Source organism: Sprattus sprattus, assembly GCF_963457725.1.
Source record: "Sprattus sprattus genome assembly, chromosome: 4".
Taxonomy (NCBI): domain Eukaryota; kingdom Metazoa; phylum Chordata; class Actinopteri; order Clupeiformes; family Clupeidae; genus Sprattus; species Sprattus sprattus.
This window is the reverse complement of record NC_137923.1, coordinates 8,657,811-8,679,222: the sequence shown is the minus strand read 5'-3', so window position 1 is coordinate 8,679,222 and position 21,412 is coordinate 8,657,811. Positions and strand designations below refer to the sequence as shown.

At 42.8% G+C, this 21,412-nt stretch overlaps 2 protein-coding genes across 2 annotated transcripts; both read right to left on the bottom strand.

Moving 5' to 3' along the window:
- Window positions 1-103: 103 nt before the first annotated feature.
- klhl6 (kelch-like family member 6) lies at window positions 104-4,425 on the bottom strand (the record flags this gene model as incomplete). The annotated part of the gene is made up of 7 exons (XM_080837785.1): window positions 104-405; window positions 490-703; window positions 818-1,020; window positions 1,475-1,712; window positions 2,787-3,236; window positions 3,828-3,993; window positions 4,163-4,425. 7 exons carry the CDS (start codon window positions 4,423-4,425, stop codon window positions 104-106), a joined length of 1,836 nt encoding a protein of 611 aa, XP_080693911.1.
- Window positions 4,426-5,345: 920 nt separating this feature from the next.
- pak2a (p21 protein (Cdc42/Rac)-activated kinase 2a) lies at window positions 5,346-20,828 on the bottom strand. Its single transcript, XM_080837787.1, is given in 17 exon segments — window positions 5,346-6,366; window positions 7,273-7,290; window positions 7,292-7,411; window positions 7,654-7,721; window positions 7,724-7,849; window positions 8,102-8,201; window positions 8,326-8,443; window positions 8,687-8,762; window positions 8,765-8,798; window positions 11,940-11,988; window positions 12,195-12,258; window positions 12,963-13,077; window positions 13,439-13,560; window positions 13,721-13,874; window positions 14,127-14,233; window positions 14,504-14,717; window positions 20,683-20,828. Coding segments are annotated over 16 exon segments (1,527 nt in total). The 5' UTR covers window positions 14,673-14,717; window positions 20,683-20,828; the 3' UTR covers window positions 5,346-6,279.
- Between the last annotated feature and the right edge of the window lie 584 nt (window positions 20,829-21,412).

Sequence of the window (21,412 nt, the reverse complement as noted above, 5' to 3'; positions counted from 1 at the left end):
AGGACAGTACCTGTATAAACTGTTCAGTACCTGAACAAAAGATATATCAACTCAGCCTAAGTCCCTGTTAAGTAGGGGACAGTGCACAGTTCGTTGGGCCCTGTTAAGTAGGGGACGGGCCGGCTGTTATCCTCCGTATGTGAGTGTAGGACTTCCGCAGGGTCACGCTGCCATGGTGAGAGACTCCACGGGGAAGCACGCACTCCTCGGTCAGCTGTTGAGTCTGGGGGTTCCAGCACAGCACCGTGGCAATGACCTCATTTTTGTCGTCTCGGCCTCCGGTGATGAAGAGTTTGTTGTTACAGGCTGAGATACCACAGCTGGCCCTCTCGCAAGTCAGCGTGGTCATCAGGCTCCACGAGTCCTCTTTTGGGCTGTAAGCATAAAGTGCTTTCATAGCACCACCTTTGGAAGAGCAAAAAAACTATTAGATTCCATCAAGAATTAGGACTATGTTCCTATCCTTAGTGTAGCGCCTCGGAAACATACCGACAACATAAATGAAGTCTTTGAAGGTGACAGCGTTGGTGCACTTGGCCTCAACAGGCATTGGACTCTTGATGGTCCATTCATTTGACTTTGAGTTGTAACACTGCATGCTGTCTGTGGCAAGTTTTCCATTGGGACCTCCTCCAATAACATATATGCACTTGTCATAACTGGTAGCAGAGAATGAACTAACACAGAGGGTGAGTGGGGCTGTCTGAAAAATAAAAGAATAAATAAACTGGCTGAAATAATTATGAGAACAATTAGTCATCACAGGATCTGTATTTCATGATTCCATAAGCCTATCACCACCATCAGGAACCCTTACCTCAGTCCAGCAGTTGTGAAAGGGGTCATATGCTTCCACACTTCTCAGTCTTTGGACTCCATCAAAACCTCCCAAAACGTAAACCTTTCCACCAACAACTGCCATTTTGTGTCTCCAGCGACCGTGGGTCATGTATTCAGTCTGTATCCATTTGTTGAGGGAAGCATTGTACTTCCACGCCTCCTGCTGAGTTTCCTTCCCACCTGTGGTTGAGACCAACCCATTTGTCAATCCTCTTTCAGATCAAACCTACTATATGGGTCTAACTGATGATCAAAGTTATGAACATGACATAAAACATAGAGCATGGTTGAGATTTACTGTAGATATTGAGAGTATTCTGATGCCGAAATAAATCATTTGCATTACAAACACATTAATGAAACAGCTTACAGTATATATACTATAAATATAAATGTATTCCAATATTTAATGCAGCTGACATTCATGTTCAGAAAATAAAGTGACTGTGAGATGATAAACTCTGATAAACTGCCACATCCTCCTCACATATTATTTCACAACACTGCAGCTCAAACAGCTGTGTGTTTTATAAGTAAGCCATTAGCCAAATGTTTTCATGATATCGACCATTCTTTTGGACCTTATTGCTTAATCACATGTACAGCATGAGCTGAACCAAAAATTCTCACTCACCAGTTATATACACTTCATTCCTGAAAGTCACACAAGCAAATTCCACCCATTTCTTATTGTCAGTCTCTGTCTCCATCTCGGTCATGGGCAGTTTGGCCACCTCCAGACGACTCCTCCGTAGTGGATCAAGACATGTGACCTCAGACACAAACTTCTCATCCTTGGTGCAGCCCCCAATGATCATGAACACCTCTGACTGGAACTCGTGCATTCTGGGCTTGGTACGCTCTGAAATAACCTGGGGAAATATTGACACAAGAGCGCCACTGTAACCACTTTTGATAGCAAAGCACGGAACAACCTTAACTCCTATGCAATTTTCAGCATCACTAACTTTACATCTGACCCTCTATCTTGGTAAGAGGAAGCCATTCATGCTATATGACAGCCATGGTTATCCAGATCTGCCTTTATTTGACATACTGTATAATATTATGTGTATACATTTTATATGATACTATTAGTCTAGTAGAGGGTCTAGATAGTCTATTACCTTGTACATTTACATCTTATTATTAATATTAATATTTAAATATTTTGATGTTAAGGAGGATAGCTGTTCAGGTATGTATAGACAAGACTGTCTGTAATCTGGTGATATCAGAACCATGATGGTGGGACACTGTATATAGTTTATAATGCAACTGTATATTAGTATATTATGCAACAACACTGAACATTGCTGTAGTTTCAATTGGATTACTGCACCATACTTTGTTGTACAGAATAGCAACTATCATTTTAAAGGGTCAGTCCTGTTGTTCATTTTTATATGTTCAAGGCTATAAACAATTGGCGACTTATTGAGCGTTAACACAAAGGTGTGGAGAAATGACCAATGATTGCAACTTTGTTTAACTTGTTGTGTTTTCAAAACATGACTACTCCTACCTGCTTTGTTTCACAAACAAGTTACTTGTGTCATTGTGAAGCATAAAGTCTGCATAATTGTCTACACAATAACAGCTTCATGAGTAATTTAAACAATACTAATCAGATAGATGTCGAGATGAAACCATGACAGTTGAAATTTCAGCACAGACTAGTAAGGAGCGTCATTAGAAAAGGATAGCCCTGCCGTTTATTATGACATGCAATCAGTACGTCCTGAGATATGGAACCAAGGGGCGTCAATATCCAACTAATTTGGACACAGGCTGCATCAAAACTTGTACTGACCGATGAAAGGACAATTCTGATATACAAAGCAAAAACACACAATTCCTCAGCTTCCATTCACCATTGTTGAGTTCACCAAGTCTGTTAACAAAAAATAAAATAATTATTGCCATAAATTGGACTATAACCTGACCTCATTCCCAGACAGGTGATAGGCTCGTGCCTCCTGCAGCAGTGGGAACAGCGCCTCACACCCACGGATGAGCGGATCTCCTTCCACCATCTCCACAAAGTAGCAGGGGTCCAGCAGGGGCAGCCGCACATGCCTGAGCACCTGCGGCAAGGAGGGTGCCCTCTCTGCCTCCCGGGCCCTGACCCAGCGCATGGTTACTGTGAAGACTAGCTCCTCCTCTGACACGGCCAGGTCGTCGGTCTGCAGGAGGACCACGAGCACATCCTCGGGCAGCTCCAGAAACTCGTCGTGGGCCACCACCAGGGTGAACCTTTGGATAATGTAGGCCTGGACGCATGCCTTCAGGCTGGTCAGCGAGTGAGTGTCTGCCAAGTGCAGGATCCCCACACAGTTGTCTGGGTGAAGGGCCTCCTTCAGGAAGTTGGCACAAGCATCTACCACGCGAGTGAACTAGAGAGAAACAATCATTTTTTCATTTAGATTTATCAAGATTACCATAGTGATATTAAAACAGTTGTACTATACTGTGACATTTCATCCAAAGAATCAGCAGTGACAACATTTTTTTAGAAAGTTATGAAAAAGTAAACAATATGGCATTTCTTTGGATTTGTCTGAATATATTACACATAAGCCTTAAAACACAAACCTGTCTGGTGTTTTTTTACACTCAAAAGCCTCTGTTATGTTTACACCCAGCCTATGGAACCAGACATTAACGATGTGCTATAAACATGTGGTGCCACTGAACTCACACCCACAAGACCAGAACAGATGGAAAAATGTGTACAAGTAAACAAGGGTCAATTTTACTTCCCTGTCTAAGTGCCTTGAGGCTGCCTTTGCATCCTGTTTTTCTGTATAAAAGGCATAGACTAAGAAGAAAACCCTTTTGCAAAGTACACATCTTGTTCATAATTATTATATTTTATTCTAAATGTAAGACAAGGGGATGGAAACAATTTGAAACATAACCAACCAGATTCAATGGCACAATCCAATAAAAAGCAACGGTAAATGATGCATTTATAATAATGTCACCTGAAACAGGCTGGCAGCTTCCAGAATTTTCTGTACGGTGTGCTGAGTAATGAGTGCCTTGCTTGTGTAGGTGTAATTGAGCAGGATTGCCATGGTGTCTGCATCAAGCCCTTTAATATTGATTTTGTCTTCATGTTTCTCTCTCAGGTCACTACAGAACATGGCTCTGAAGATTAACACACCCAAACAGAAGAAGACAAATAGGCATATCTTTAAAACGTAGTTTTCAACAGAATCATTGCCAGGAGATATGCATTCATCTTTCAATGCCAACTTGATTCCACACATTTCACACACATATTCTTAGCTGTGGAGATACGGAAGTTTGGACTCACTTGAAGTACTGACTGGCGGCAGCCAACACAACTCGATGGCAGGGGAAATCCACTCCTTGGACTCGTAGAGTCACATCTGTCAGAGAACTCTCCAACCTCAGAGACTCCAGACTGCTCTGGAGCTGGACAGGGAGTCCAGAGTCGTCAAACAAGAGTCTTCCGTGCTGCTTATCCTGTGTGGAGTTCTCCAACATCCCCACTCCTTCTTCTGGGCCACTTGCCCCTTCAGGTCGGAGGGGGGAGCAGGCAGGGCTCTTCTCCATCACCAGGGCAGCTCACCCTACACGTTGGTTGTTACTTTAGGCTCCACTTAGACAAAAGAACAAACAATCCCGGGTGAAGCGTCACGGGGCAGTATGAGCCATCAGGCCTCAAGCTTAACGGACTCTGTGCAGACTTCCTATTTGCAACACAATCTTAAATGAGGGCAGGTGCCAAAACAGGAAGCTGAGCAGTTTCTTAAATTCACTTCCTCTGTACTCTGCAGCAAGGCCTTTTACATGTTTTCTGCTTTCCCTGAGGGGGGTTCTAGAGGGTATTCTATATAACTATACAGGTGGATATGATACACTACATTACACTGAGGGATAACATTAACCTCCTTGCACTAGAGAGATGGGTTTCTCTATTTAAATGTGCGTCAGTGCTGATGACCACTTATTTAAGGGGAACCATGAATGTTACGTTTTGGGGAAGGAAAAAAAGGAACTACCCGCTTCACAAATGTGCACACCATCAGCACATCTTCCTGTGAATGTGCGCATCCGAGTTCAAGTGTTAACTTCTGCAATACTGCTGTAAAAGTGTGGCTTCAAAATATACCACTGGCAAAAAAGGATATAACCCTTTTAATAATGACTTATGTTGCTGAATGGGATAGACAGTAAAAAGGCTTTTTGGTGTTCCCCAAATAGGATTACTGTATCTGTATGAGAACAACATTCTTGCCACCCCAACACCATGAGGAGGATCTTAGATCTTTATTGGTTCATGACCCATGAACCAGCTGGGTAAATTGCCATTTTGGCCATGTGTTTAAAGCTTTGTGTTCCTTCACCATAGTATGACAAGTGATCCAAATAACAGTTAGAGCCGACAGCCATTTCAAAACATCAAAGATGACAAAACTGTCATGTTGATTTGATTCATGGTCAACCTTTACTTATAATTTACAGGAGCTTTGAGATTGGTTTCATCACTTAATAACAATGGGTAGTTTCACAAGTTTGTGTAACTGGAATGTCTTGAACACATTTTCCACTGATATGTATAGATTATAGTCGACTTAAGAAACAACTCAGGCTTCCCATACAAAGAAATACAGGAACTTATTGATCAAGACGGTTGAAATAAATCAAATTGTGTTATTCTGTCAGGTTGTTAGTTCAAAATATAAAACACAGTATACATACACATAAATACAAAATAGCTAGTCAAAAATGTCCTGATGTGTTGCTTTTTTTCGCTCTGTATTTGCTATTCAAAGTACATAATATACAAAAAGATTTAATACATTTAAAACAAAACTTTTAAGGTTACTTTTCATTTTTCAAACTCTGTTAATGAAAGAAATTGTATTCCATACAGCAATTTTCTACTTTGTTAAAAATCTTTTAAGACAAGAAAAAGCAAATAGGTAGTAGGCACAGGGTGACAGATTGAGACAGGCCTATAAAATTTCAAGTTTCATGTATGCCTGGGAGAGGGAGAAACCGAGAGAGTGAGAGAGAGAGATGGAGTGTGAATTATGGCTTGGTGAAACCAGGCAACAATAACGAAACACAAAACACGAAAACATTACACCGTTCCATCACATCACACAGAAGTGATGGACAAAAAAGACAAATCAGATCAACAATACCACCAACAAAGCACAGATACATCAGCAGAGAAAAGTATCTGCAGTTTTTGAGTTTAAATGGTACTCCAGCTCTCTGGCATCGAAGACTACGAGATGGCCCTTTCCCCAGTACAGCTCACCGTGGTGCAGTGAGGCCGCATAGTTTGGCAAAGACAAGTTATGAGCGAGTTTATTGGCCCAAGGAGGGAGAACAGTCCGGTGTCCTCCTAATGTAGAAGGCAGGCAGGGTCACTTGAGTTCTGGTGTTGGTGCAAGGCTAGCGATTGCTCTTCATGGCCTCCTTGGCAGCGAGAATGAGTGGCGTGAGGCTGGAGAGAGGCTTGGCCAGCTTCAGGAAGGGATGCTAGGAGGGATAAAATAGCTCTGGTTAGGCAGGATTCCCATTACTTCTTAAGGAAATTATTTCAATTTTCATGACAAAATCTTACTGCACCTCCCAAGCTTAAATTTCCATAACAATCAGTCACAACATAGCAAAATAGATAGAATGATTACATTAAACATACTTAACATACTTTCTGTGTGAGGTTATATGCATCAAATGTAAAATAAAATACTGCAGTTTACTATATTTTAAAGTATTTTACTATATTTTACATACATTTGAACACAACCAATGACATTTTGATTCTAAGATTTTAAGGCTCGGGGGCAGATATACGTTAGACAGCAACGCAACAAGAAGCACACTGTGTATTTTCATTTACGTTAATTGTACTAAACCTGTAACTGATTGGTATTGCGTAATCAAGGCTTGTCACCGCCAACTGTAATTCACCGCGCTCACATAACAGGGACAAATTAAATGGCATAGGCCTGTCTCAATGAACCACCAACTCTCATTAAAAGGAATCAAATGTTTGGGAAATATATACATTTTAATAAGGTGTTGTTAAACAGAGAGATAAAACAGGGCAGTAACTACACCACTCAATAAGAATATATGGCTATTCGTGCAACTATAACAGTGGTTCCCAAACTTTTCATGGCCCCCTTTTGACAATGAGAAAAAATTGGTCCTGTAGCAGATAGAATGAGATTTCAGACACGCGTGGTCTGTTTTCTACATAGCATGCCATATTTTTAGGCACACTCTGCGACAGGATTGCACCTAAAACAGACCCTAACATGTTTAAATGTCTGCTGGAATTACTAATTTTCTGTGTTTAGTACATTAACACTAGTCATACAAGCTACAAACATTTGCCTTATGACTAAATCGACAATCCTGCCTGCTGCCATTTACCCCTGCCAGAAGCTCTTTTCCCTCCTCCTCTCTTCTCCACGTCCATCTCAAGGCAGCGGTTCAGGAAGTCCCGGAAGACGGGAGACAGCTTCTCAGGGTTCTGCAGCTCTGGAGTGCCGTTGGTGGCGATCAGGTACAACGCCTGGAGTTAAACAAAGAGCACCGGGGTGAGAGGGATATTCACCTGTCAACAGCCAACTCTATACATTGAAAGATTGCTTAAGTGCCTGTAAATAGGTGAAACTAAATACAGAAAAACTAAAACCATCTTCAGCTGCAGTTCTTCTTTAATCAAGCTAGTCATCAAGACTTTAGAATAATACTGCTTCTTATTGTGAGAGGATCTTTAAAAGTAGCATTGAGTTCCCTAAAGATGTGTCTTACTCTGAGTGGGTTCTCGTTAAGGTAAGGAGGCTCTCCCTCCACCATCTCAATGGCCATGATGCCCAGGACCAGATGTCCACCTTGGGCCCGTAGGCTTTGCGGGTCACCACCTCGGGTGCCATCCAGTACGGCGTACCCACCATGGTGCTGCGCTTGCTCTGCTCAGGTGTGATCTGGGCGCAGAAGCCAAAATCAGCTGTGAGGAGAGAGAGAGAAAGAGAGAGAGAGAGAGAGAGAGAGAGAGAGAGAGAGAGAGAGAGAGAGAGAGAGAGAGAGAGAGAGAGAGAAAGGAAGAAAGATAGAGAAAGAAAGAAAGAGACACACAAAGAGGAGAGTCCATTAAAGAAAACAGGACACTGATGCTCCCAGAATGCCTGATAAACAGCCAAGTATGCTTAGCTGAGGTATTTCCAGTCTGACACGCTTGAGAGACAGAGAAGCCACCCACTCAATTTGACAGATCCGTCCATTCCCAACAACACATTGTCACTCTTGATGTCTCGATGGATGACCTGGTTGGCATGTAGGAACTCCAATGCTTGTAAACACTGTGGAGAGGAGAGAACAAAAGAGTGTGAAGAGCTGAGAGAGGAGAGGGCACACAGCTTAGCACCACCACCTCCTCCTCCTCCTCCTCCTCCCCCCCCCCCTCCTCCCTCCCCTCCATCTCACCTCTCTGCAAACAGCAGCTATCTGAGCCTCGTCCATGCAGGTCTCTGTCACCACGTCGGTCAGGGAGCCACCAGCCAGATACTCCATCACCACATAGAGATCCTCACCCACTAGAAAACTGAGCAGAACCAAGACATTGAGGGGGCACACAGCAAAACATACTTCTCTAACTACAATGCAATTCTAATACAATGTATTGATATTAATAGTTTAGCACCAACTATTGAGGGGGCACACAGCAAAACATACTTCTCTACTACAATGTAATTCTAATACCACGTATTGATATTAATAGTTTAGCACCAACCTGCAGTACATTCAGTTGTGGTAGTGTCAAAGTGGTATATCTGTAGGCCATTACCTGTCTACGTAGTTGACAATGTTGGGTTGCCTGAGTTCCTTCATCACTAGAATCTCATTGATAATGAGCTCTTTCTTGGCTGCTTCTGCAAGTTGATCTGCTTGATGGCCACCTGATGGGGCAGTGAACAACAGTGTAGTGTGTTAAATGTTGCTTTGCACACTTTCAGCATGAACATATGAACATACAGCGGGTGAAATAAGTATTGAACACGTCGCCATTTTTCTCAGTAAATATATTTCCAAAGGTGCTTTTGACATGAAACTTTCACCGCATGTTGTTAACAACCCAAATAATCCATACATCCAAAGAAAAAAAGAAAAATACATTCAGAAATTAAGTAATGTGTATTAATGTGAAATAACACAGGAAAAAAGTATTGAACACATGAAGAAAGGGATATGCAAAAAGGCATGGAAAGCCAAGAAAACAGCTGGAATATTTCAGTAATTAGAAAGCAATCCGGCCCCTAGTCAGTGCAAATTAATATCCCAACTGATGGCCTATAAAAAGGTGTCTCATTACCAAGGTGTCACACAAGAAGCATCGCATGATGGGTATAAGCAAAGAGCTTTCTCAAGACCATTGCAACCTTATTGTTGCAAAACATAATGATGGCATTGGTTACAGACGCATTTCTAAACCTCTGAATATTCCAGTGAGCCCTGTTGGGGCCATAATCCGGAAGTGGAAAGAACATCATTTAACCATAAGCTAGCCATGCAAGGTGCTCCTCGCAAGATTTCTGAAAGAGGAGTGAAAATAATTATCAGAAGAGTTGTCAAAGAGCCAAGGACCACTCGTGGAGAGCTTCAGTAAGACCTGGAATTCGCAGGTACAGTTGTTTAAAAGAAAACCATAAGTAATGCACCTAACCGCCATGGCCTGTGTGCACGCTCACCACATAAGACTCCATTGCTGAAGAAAAAGCATGTTGAAGCTTGTTGAAAGTTCAGTGCACGACATTTGGACAAGCCTGTGAAATACTGGGAGAATATAGTCTGGTAAGATGAGAGAAAAATGTAACTCTTTGGATGACATAATGCACACCATGTTTGTAGGAGACATGGCACTGCACATCATCCCAACAGTAAAGTTTGGAGGTGGGAACATCATGGTGTGGGACTGCTTTTCAGCATATGGTACTGGCAAACGTCACACAATTGAAGCAAGGATGAATGGAAAAATGTATCAAGACATTCTTAATAAAAAATCTGCTGCCATCTACCAGGATGATGAAGATGAAACGAGGGTGGACATTTCAGCAAGACAATGAACAGCCAAGGAAACTCTCAATTGGTTTCAGAGAAAGAAAATAAAGCTGCTAGAAATGGCCAAGCCAATCACCTGACTTGAATCCAATTGAAAATCTATGGAAAGAACTGAAGATCAGAGTTCATGGAAGAGGTCCAGGGAACTTTCAAGAATTGAAGACTTTTTTTGTGGAAGAATGGGCCAAACTCACATCTGAGCAATGCATACAAGTAGTTTCTCCATACAAGAAGCGTCTTGAAGCTGTCATTAGCTACAAAGGCTTTTGTACAAAGTATTAAATACATATCAGTTAGCGTGTTCAATACTTTTTCCCTGTGTCATTTCATATTACTAGACATAACTTAATTTCTAAACAAATTTGTTTTGGTGTCTTTGTATGTTTGGATTACCTGGGTTGTAACCAACATCTGGTGAACATTTCATGTCAATTGCACCTTTGGAAATATATTTACTGAGAAAAATGGTGACGTGTTCAATACTTATTTTACCCGCTGTATGTACACACACACACACATACAAACTGTGGAAATGTGGCTGAAGTCCTGCTACAGCAGATCGGAGTTCCTCTCAAACTCTAAATGTGACATTCATCTCAGAAGTATGGGATGGCCAATAACTACTGTCGTCATTAAACCATATTCTTGAGCTCTGAAATGTTTTATATCAGCTGTCATAGTCTCATAGAATCTCAAGACTCTCTCATAGAAGGAACTCTATGAGCACTGGGTGAGATATAAGAAATATTGCTTCCCCTCAAACTCTCCATTCAATTTTAAACTGAGTGAGGACAAAAGTATTGAGAGTGACACAGTAGTGATAATAAGATGTCTTGACTTTACCCGCTATTTTACACTAGTACTTGATCTCGGAAGTATCACCTCATATGAAATGACACCAACAGCTACTTACTTAAGGGGAGGCTAAAAATAAATAGATGAACTGCTTGACAGCCCAGCTACACCCTAGTAGAAGCATCTGTCGACAAGGCAACGGTTAAATGCCTTGCTTACACAGCTGCTTTGTAATGTGCAGCCATTTTCCATTCTAAGTCTAGCTGTTAATAACCTGTTCAGCTGTCCCTTGAGAGCCCCCCCCCCCCTTTGCTTTTTGTGTAAAGCTAGTCTGTGTTAAGGCAGCCCGGAGAAATCCCACAAAGCTGTGTGTACATGACTACTAATAACATATATAGTCTACTGCAGCAATCCCACAACACCCGTCGACCTTCCACATAACAGTATATGGTAAGTCTACATCCTGGCAATATCAATGCAGGAATGGAGTCATTCACTGTTTGTGGTTCACTTCGCTTCCACCTCATTGCCTGGGTAGCCCCTAAGTGTAGTAACCCCTCGTCACAAACAGGACTCAGCTAGCGAGAGAGTCAGGGTGTCAGAGTTGGCATGTCCTGTATGGGTATTAGGTGTGGTAAAGACATACCTTGAACATTTTTCCTCTAGTGGTTTTGTGTTTTTTTAAACACATTTTTTACACACAGTGCACCAATACAATGTGCGCATGCACTCCCATTCAGGCCATGCCAGAGGCATTCCTAACGGTCCCTAAACATGTGTGTTCAGCAGTTTTGCAAGAAGAAGCTACTGGGCTGTGACAAGTAGGTCAGTCTGTGCGCTCTCCCTGACTGGATCAGCAGAATCAAAACTCAGACCCTGTTCCTGACCATTCCATGTCCTTCACATAAGACAGCATGTGTTAAAGCAGGGGTCTCAAACTCAGGTCCCCGGGCCAATTCCGGATTTTATCTGGCCCGCAAAGTTCCATTAATAATAAACAAAAGAGTCCCATTGATTTAAATGGGCCACCCCAATGTTTACCGTAAAAAATGTGGCCCCTCAACGACCAGACTGGACACTCATCGGCCCCCGGGTAATTTGAGTTTGAGACCACTGTGTTAAAGGAAGCACAATTGGAATGTGCCCATTGTGACATCATCATGTCAGTTTGTCTGAGGACTGCTTACCTCCTGACCCGTGGCAACGTCAATGGCTGTGTACACGGTGCCAGACGCCCTGCAAAGGGCGAGGAGACAGACGGAGATAAAGAGAGACACATTACACATTAGGTGATTCAGCAATTAACACATTAGGTAGAAAAAGTCTTGGTGTGGTATACACATCTAAATTAATACTCAACAGGTAATATTTTTTCACCGGATGATATTTAGTGACTACTAAAGTAATCCTTTAAACACACACAGACATCTGCACAAACTTACCCTTGTCCAATTTTCTCATATCTTGTGTATTTTTTCTTTGGATCACCAATACTGACAATGGTTCCTGTACACAATGTCAAAAATCAGCATGTTAAAATGTCTGCAGGATGACACCAGCTTTATGAATTCCAAATGCCAACAGGTAATGGCAATACAGCAGACAAATCCATATCCATTGCATGAAATGCAGCACTTTATTCTTTTCCAAACTTCACTGTTACGACCCACTGCGCCCCCTTTAGTCTATGCAGCAGCTGTGCATGGACTGTAGGCAGCACTGGGGAGATGGTTATCCGGGATAGGCAGGTAAAAATTACATTCCAAATACGTAACATCCATAAACAAAATGTCCACTGCCCTTCCTTATTGTGATTCATGAGGTCATCACTTCCTACCCTGACACTTCCTACCCTGTTTTCTGATGAGCTCTGGCTCACAATGTAGTACGGTAAAATTAGGGGAGTTACTGTATAGCCTAGGAGTGGCAGGACCAAGGGGCCAAAACAGCTAATGTGAGCTCTTCATGCTAACAAATAGTAATATCAATTTAGATTATTATCACACAGTCTCACAATGGTAACATATCTCATATCTGCACCCTGGAGTCTTGTGGAAACCATAGTTCAATACATAATACATTTATTGATGTCCTTGTATGAACTCTAACTCAATTAAATCTCAATTCAATCTTTGAGATTTGTCCATGTTGCGTTTATATTTTTGTTCACGTCACATGTTTTACCAAAGTGAAGGAGGAGATTAACGTACTCAGTCTCTCCATGATCTCCTCATCAGTCATCTTGCCCTTTCCCCCCTTCTTCCCCTTGTCCGTCTCCATCGGAGCTGGCGCTGGGATGGGGTCGATGACGGAGCGTGTGTATATCTGAAGAGGAACAGGATATTAAATACGGAGATTTTACATTTAGTACATTTTTACATTTAGTAAATCATTTTTGTATGGAAGTCATTTTGTCTACAAGGGGACAGTTTATGGGAGATAAAGCTTCCAGGCCACCAGATATTTTGAGTAGAATCTTTCTGTGTGCATCACATTAGAATGATGCCATTTATTTATTCAAACTGTATTTATACATATGTGCAGGGCATTGGCCATGAATTGGTGAATTTCAGTTTAACTCTAAAAGGTAAAAAGAAAGAAAAAACATCATAAAAAAGCCAAAATACACTTGCCCGAGGCATGTTTTATAACACAAGCATCAGTAAGATGGGTAGTATCCACTTACTGATTTGGTGTGCTCAGGACGAGGTGCTACAATCGGGGGAGGTGTCTCATCATCGTCATCATCCTCTTCTTTGTTAGACGGTGAAGGCTCTGTGCCCTTCTTTGTGGCTTGTGCATCTTTGTCTGCAACACAAACACACCGGAGGAGTCTCATGAGTTTGAGGACAGACTACCAAACTGAGACAGAGCGAGATCTCGAAAAAGAGAGGGGGACAAACAGGGACGGAGAGAGAGTAATGGACTCAGCTAGTCCAAGCTAGTTAGTGAGAGAAGGGTCGCTAACCTGAGGAGGAGAAACTGAGGTATTTTTGTCTGCCGTTGCCACCGGCAGAGTCATAGAACTTGAGGACGTCCAGCACAACCTGGGGATTCTGCTTCTGCTCAGACTTGGTGATGTTGGAGGTCTGCAGCAGCCGAGCCCACTGCTCTGGCATGCCCTATGGAAAGATAAACACATCCACTTTAAAATGGGGCATCACTGTTCATGGTACAACCAGTAGGTAAATATGTACTACATTTGCCAAATCTTTATTTCATACCATTCAATACCATTTTCATTTCTTCAGCAAATACTAATTGTACATCACAACATCCTGAAACACTGAAAGCGATGCTTCCTTTCATTAAGATCTACAAGTGATGAGTGATGAGTGATTTAGTGAGGTGAGTGAAACCTCACAGTCACTTACTGTAAATTCGCCGGTGACTGCATCAAAGCCGACATGAATAGTGTGTTCAAAATCCGATGGAGGCGAAATCTCCGGCCGCTCTTTATCTTTGTCTTTCTTACGTCCACCTGCAATGTCATGACAATGTTGAAACAAAATGTCACTTTCTTATTTCTGTCATATGAAACTACAATCATACCATCACTGCCATGAACTCCCTCCCTGACATCCTGGTTCTCATTGCCATAGGCAGTTCCATCAAAACCATCAGCAGTTTTTTTTTGAGGAAGCTCCTACTTTCACTTCACACAAGCTAACTAAGGCAGAACTAAGACAGCCGCCAATCAACAATGACTAGGCAATGTCTTGATGCCTAGTAGCGGTCACACTGAGCTCACCTTTTTCTGAGAATATGGAGATGATCTTGTTGCGGGCCTTCCTCTCCTCAGGCACAGAGGGCAGGGGCTTGGAGCTGTGATTAGCCGACTGGTTGTCCTTGAAAATGGTGCTGCTCATTCTGACAGGGGGGGCGGGGGGTTTGTCCTCCAGCTCACCGTTATCAGACATGACAGGGAGGCGCAGTCAGGTGAACACAGGGCTTCAGAGATGAACCTGCAGGGGACGAGAACATCAGATTGCTGCTCAGTGAGGAATGCTCATGTTACGCAAGACCATGAACAGGTGAAAAAATAAGGAAGTCCTCGCTAATTCTTTTGAGACAGTGAAAGTACTAGAGGCATTTTCTGTAAAAATTAGGCCCAAGAACGTCACTGTCCTGAGTTTAAGCTACTGTTTCTGTGCAGGCATGGACGTGCACAGAGGTAAATTTCAACCAAGTGAAGGCAGTATGCTAACAAGCCCACCATTTTGTGAAAAGAGACTTGTGTCAAAGAGGCTACTAGTGTTCATCGGGAAGTTCAGCCTCAGCCTCTCTCTCTCATATGGGCCACTGTCCTCACAGATGGCCTTTGTGTGGAAGAGAAGGCAACTATGGCTACATTTACTGGCGGGCAGGAGACACCAGCTATGAGAGAACTAAGTAGTGCAACCACCGCTTTCTCTGCAGATGATGCATAAACGCTCTTCACACGAGGTTTTTAGGTCGCGGTGTAAGACTGCACAACAGGAAACCAAACCAGTGAGCCGCGTGTCAGCCAGGACGCGGAGGTTAAATGCACACGCAGGCCGCGTCACCTACGATTAGCATCAGCAAAACCATTCAATGCTTGACGTGTTTAGAAGGTGAGACTCTCGAAGGGTTAAACTAGTTCAGGCCTTTGTGTGTGTGTGTGTGTGTGTGTGTGTGTGTGTGTGTGTGCGCGTGTGTGTGTGTGTGCAATTGTGTGTGTAGGCAAAACTGACTGATGCGCCTGGTCTTGCCTACCAATTCACATTCACTCACTGATACAGGGTTTGGTTTTTAAATCAGTGCCATGTTGCAGCCCTGCAGTCATGCCATTTTAACATGCCCTAATAAGGTTAAAGAGTGCTTCTCCCTCCTCAATGACAGTGAATTCACCAATCTCGAGAAGGCAGACCACAACCTGACCACAGTTGCTGCCTTTCTGACAGCACAGCATTCATTGCAACCTCACTAATTTAGTCCCCTCAGTTAAGCAGGCTTCATGATTCCATCAACTAAGCCATTCGTAGTCTTAGGTGATTCATCATGGTGCTAGACCCACCAGAAATCTGAAATATTTCACTTGAAGTACAAAACTATTATAATCATGCGTTTTAGCTAAGATTCTGAACTAAAGGTAAACCCAGTTGACTGCTATTACAGTCAACTGGGCAGACCATTCTCCCGTATGTGTTTGAATATAGCGTGAGAGAACGTGCAAAGTTGAGAAATGCCAGACAAAAAGTTGCCTGTTGCAAAAATGCAGTGGAGCGCAAGCTAGTTCCTGTTTTCTTCATAAAAATAGAAGTAGCAACAGTAGAGCTCTGTCTGGTTGACATGAGTGGTGTTCAACCATAGGAGTACTTGGGCCACTTGGAAAACCAGTGATCAGGACAGAAGTCACAGAGACATCAACAGAACGAAGATATAACCCTCCCATGAATGCCAGTAAAGATGCTACCCAATCTGTAACAGAAGACAAGCCACAGGGACTTAGAGTGAGGATCTGAAGATGTCAATTGTCGCCAGTAGAATAAGAAATTGCCCCTGGTCTCCTAACCACTGTATTTTTTTTATGAGGTAGCCTATAGGCTACTAGACCCAAGATCAAGACCACAAACTCCCAGGCCAGACATCTAAACTGTGCCTGTAGATGTTTTTTTGTCAGCATAACAGAATCATTGTTCAGGTTCATATTTTTTACCATATGGCTCCAACTGCAAGTTTTAGAGATATTTTCTAAGCAGTTATACAACGTGTTTCTAGTACACATTATCACACTACTGAGAGGCAGGGAGAGGTTCGGGTGATAAGCAAAAGGAAATATTTTCTGACATCAGATCACAATCTCACAGCCATGGCCCTCGTGCTATTAGGAAACCAGAAAAAGGAAGCTAGCACAGCCGTGCGCCTACAAACTTGCCCTGGCTTTTCTGCACACTGATGCGTCCATGGCAGATTAAGTTAACAAAGAAAAACAAAAGTGGTCAAGTTCCACCACCATCTCACCCTGAAATGCCCCACGAGAAGAGATCCAGCTGGCCTCTCCTGTTTTTAGTTCTGCCACTCACTCCTGTGCGTCAAGCGACCGACCACAACACCGAACAACCGACCAGCCAGCCAACCAGGCAGGCACGCAAGTGAGGGTGTGTGAACGTGTGTGTGTGTGTGTGTGTGTGTGTGGGTCTCTTCTCTCTCGCTACGTGTCCAAAGTGTCATTCGTCGCTCCCTCTCCTTCCCACGTCAGGAGATGAGTAGGGGGCAAGCCTGTGCAGGCGGGCCTCATTCCACAGCTCATCCACACGCTGCGAGTGCAGTCTTGTTCAGAAGCTATCCAGTACACACACTACTCCAACAGAGAATAGGCTCCGCCCCCCCACCCCCCTGCCCTCCCTCCTTCTCCCCTCGGGCTGTGAAATGAGGAGGCCATCTTCCAGCCTAGATGTAGGAACTGCCTCAGCTTATCTCTGGTTAGGAAAGCACCACGTCACATATGACAGGCAGTTCAGACGGTTCTTGTGTGTGTGAACTGTGGCAAAGAGGCTGGCAGACTCGGATCTGTGGCTTTACATTACACTGTGAACCTGGCCCATGCCGTAGCTAATTGCAAATGGAAAATGGCTGACAGCAAAATGGATAGAGAATTCATGCAGCAGAAAAACACTGGGCAGAATCTGTATTGTAGCTGTTTATGTGTAAGGCTGCGGCTGTCCGCAGCACTGACGAGGCAATGAGGACTGCGCTGAGCGAAGCCATGTGAATAAATTATTTGATGGAAGGGAGAGTCAAAGGGAGTGTCCTGGAGTAGTGCTGTTAGGTATTCACTCGTGGCGCTTAGACAAGTTATAGAGGTGGCCAAGTCTAAACTTGCCCTCACACACAGCCGGTGCTCCAGAGCTGGGTGTGGTCTTCTGGCAGTCAACACCTCCAAGGCACTGTGTGTGTGTGTGTGTATGTGTATGTGTGTGTGGGAGTGCGTGTGGGTGTGTTGTGTGTACATGGTTGGGAGAGCAAGACAGATTCCTTGATCCTGATAACACACGAGGGCTGGCAAGTTCTTATGACCTGAAGGCATACCTTTCACAATCCACCTTTGCAAAACTCCCACTCTAAAGCTTACGCCTTTAGGCCACTAAATTATCCATTGTATTGATGTAAGTAAGTAACCTATTTCTGTTACAATCCTTGAACAGTTAAAAGGTATTTTACTTAGTTTCTACAATTTTTTTTTTTTAACTTTCTACAAATGCTGGCAGAGTCCTATTTCTGACATTCATTTTCTTTCTTTCTGGTCCTCAACCAGCCCTCTGTCAACCATTTTAAGGCACCTTTCCATTGCAAGATCTCTGGAACTTTCAAGTGGCTCAACCGTTTACAGGAATGTCTCACTGCTTGGCCCTTTTTATGTTTTGGTTTTCCACCACAGTGCAGGTCCTACGGAACCTACAGGTTGACCTAGCCTTTACTCTTGGATCCAAATGTCAATTCTCAGCACTAAAAAATAACGATATCTCAGCATCAACATTATGTCAGCTTTAACATTACACCGCTTAACCAGATAATTTCTATATAACGTTAGGATTAACCCAAGGTCAAGTAAGAAGTTGAATTTTGCTAATACTGTTAAATGGCTTCATGGCAGCTGTAATTACTTGATAAAGAAATTACAATACCAGCACCAGCGGACACTTTCTAACCTGTTCAGTCAAGTCACAGTAACCTCAAACCTCATGCCGACTTGGTACTCTATAATCCCGTTGCTGTATTCCCAGCGTAATAGATACGCTTTTGATACGCTGTTTTCTTTTAAATGGCGCTTGTTCGGTTGCACAGAAGGACCTACCCGGAGTACCCCGAAAACAGCCCTGAAGGAGGTCAGGAGGGGAGGTTCCTGTGTTTGGAACACGCACAAAGATGTAGGCTGCCCTAAAATGGCCCGCTAGTTCCTGCAGTGGAAAACCGCCTTCAGTGGTTGTCAGTTGGCCACCAAGCCAACACTCTACTTATCTTCTCTCAAGCTCTCTGCAATATTACTGGAAGTGAAAACACAAAGCCAGAGAAACTCCTTTAAGAGGAAGCATCTGAACATTCCCCTCGGCTTCCTTGAGTCACTACAATTCCTCTTGAGTCCCTGTCATGAGCTCATGTTTGTTTTTCACAGTACTCTGCCAGACATCACACAAAGTCTACAGTGCACTGGGGAGCAACATAACCACAGCAACGGCACCTCAGTCCTCGCCATACGACCACCACACCAGCTACACCAGCTCAAGGATACAAAACATTAATAATAATAATAATAATAATAATAATAATAGGCAAGCCATTGGGTCAGGATGGCATGCATCAATGGAGGATGAGGGGAAAATGTTTACAAATGGCTGTCTGCTTCTTTGTGGTTGCCTGTTGAAACTGTAATGTTCACAACAGAACATTATACAGTGTCAATGGGATACCTTTTAATGAATGAGAATTGTGCACAGTCAACATTTTTCCATGAATGACAATGAATGAATGAAAGACCAAGCCATGCCTTTTAACTGCAACTGAGGGGTCTGCCACAAGAGTGGAAAGAGAAAGAACCCTCCTTATCCCATGGGCCCCTTGGTCACAGAGGGTGACACGCTCAATCCAGCCAATCTGGGCTAGAACACAAAGGTTGTGATGCTCGGTCTCATACCGCAGATGTGTGGCTGTGTGGAGGAATTGTTTACAGGAAGAGCGACCAGGAGCCTTTTGTGTTTTGCAGTTTCTATAAAAGGAAATTCTGAGCAGGGCTTCCTGGACGTACACACAACCTGCCCTCCCCCTCAGCTGACACAGGAGAGAACGGGGCCTGCTGACACGGATGCCCCTCAGAGGGCAAGACCAGATCGGCTTCATCTGCTAGTTAACCAACTAGTTAAATCACGGCTAGCAGCCACAAACCACTACAGAACAAGTTCACATAAACATAAGGTTGCCAAAAGGTCAAGCAACCACCTTAGGGCCTTCTGTTATGAAGGACATTTTCTTAACCTTTGTCAGTGATGTCAGTTTTGATAGGAACACATGTTTATTAAGAATAAATGCAATTAAATGAAAATGTTGACCCAAGTAATTCACGGATCAAGTCTTCATAAACAGTAGGCCTACTCCAACTTTATAAATGACCTTAAAATGTCTAATTAACCAACAAAATATTTGCCTCTGGCTTTAATCCATCAGAAGCAAAAAAAAACATCACAAAGCCTCTCCAAATTCAGGCTTCTGCACCCCATGCCACAATCTGCTAAAGCCGGTCATTCCCACTGACTTTTAAATCAAATTATGTTAAACAGGCTAAGTGTTAAACTGTACAGAACAGCCTACTGTAAAATGTACCGTTTGATCTTACAATGCAGTTGGCTCCACGTTTTAATGTTCGTGTCCATGTCCATAGCCTAAAGCTAGATATTCCATTCAAAATCCTGCTGAATGTTATTGGCTGAAACAAGGATAGTTAAGATTTATCCTTTAAGATAGGTCTGCACAAAACATCAAACCATACAGTTTCAACATAATACAGCAACATAGCATTACAAAATTGTTGAGGCTACCACTTCTACTGTAAAAACCGTTCAAGTAAACAAACTTAGCCACGGTTGATCAAGATTAGGCAGACTTCGACTATGAGTTGCCAATTCAGGGCAATTTAGACACAAAATAACATTGAGGTTTTGTATTTTTGGGAGTGAATCATGACGATTACAGGAGTCTCCACAGCAAAAAGTAACCGAAGGCAGTGATGTCCTGCCTACGTTAGCACACCCAGGATTTAGCTAGAGAATATCATGAAGCATTCATAAAGTTGACCTACTCTACAACTTCATGAAGTTATGAAATAGCTTGCCTAAAATATTGCTTTCAACTGTCCGTCACCTTGAATGGTTAGAATGTAATGTGTGTTATGAACTACCGTTGCAATGAACTCACCAACAAATCTACGGCGTAAAGTCCAGCAAACTCTTGAAAGTTAACTCCACTTGTTGTTGATCGTGCTCACCGGTCCTATAGAACCTGTAATTAGTCAGTCTATCGATTGTGTGTGTGGGAAGAAATCTCAACCACGCTGATCTCTTTTTATTCTTTTATCTTCTTGTTGGACCGGGACAGACCCGCTATGGCGGAGGGGAAGCGGAACTACAGACCCAGCCCAGTCTGGACATGTTAGAAGTGATTTTAACATTAAAAGCTGCTGAAAATGTGATTCATTTTTTTTTTTACATTGTCTGTAAAAGACCCATTGCATCTTTTTTTGTGCTTATAGGAAATTCTCCTTCTGGTGAAATCAGTGTCATTGTTAAGTAGTATGAATCGTTTTCGATGACATCACATGAATGATGGGTAGTGCAGTACGGATTTTCTGAAAGTGACGTTGTTGAGCAGCTGACATGATTCTGTACTACATTTCCCATCATTATTTAGCATCCGGTGGTACGTCATGAAAATCAACCGGAGTTGAGCGATGTATCCAAGATCATATGGCGTTTTCTGGATGTTCTGAATATTTGAGGTGGCACTAAAAAATTATATTAAGCTATGAGTGGTGGTTAAAAATCACACAATTTACTATGTGAAACATCTTCTTACTGTATACAACATACAGGTGCATCTCAATAAATTAGAATATCATCGAAAAGTTGATTTATTTCAGTAATTCTAT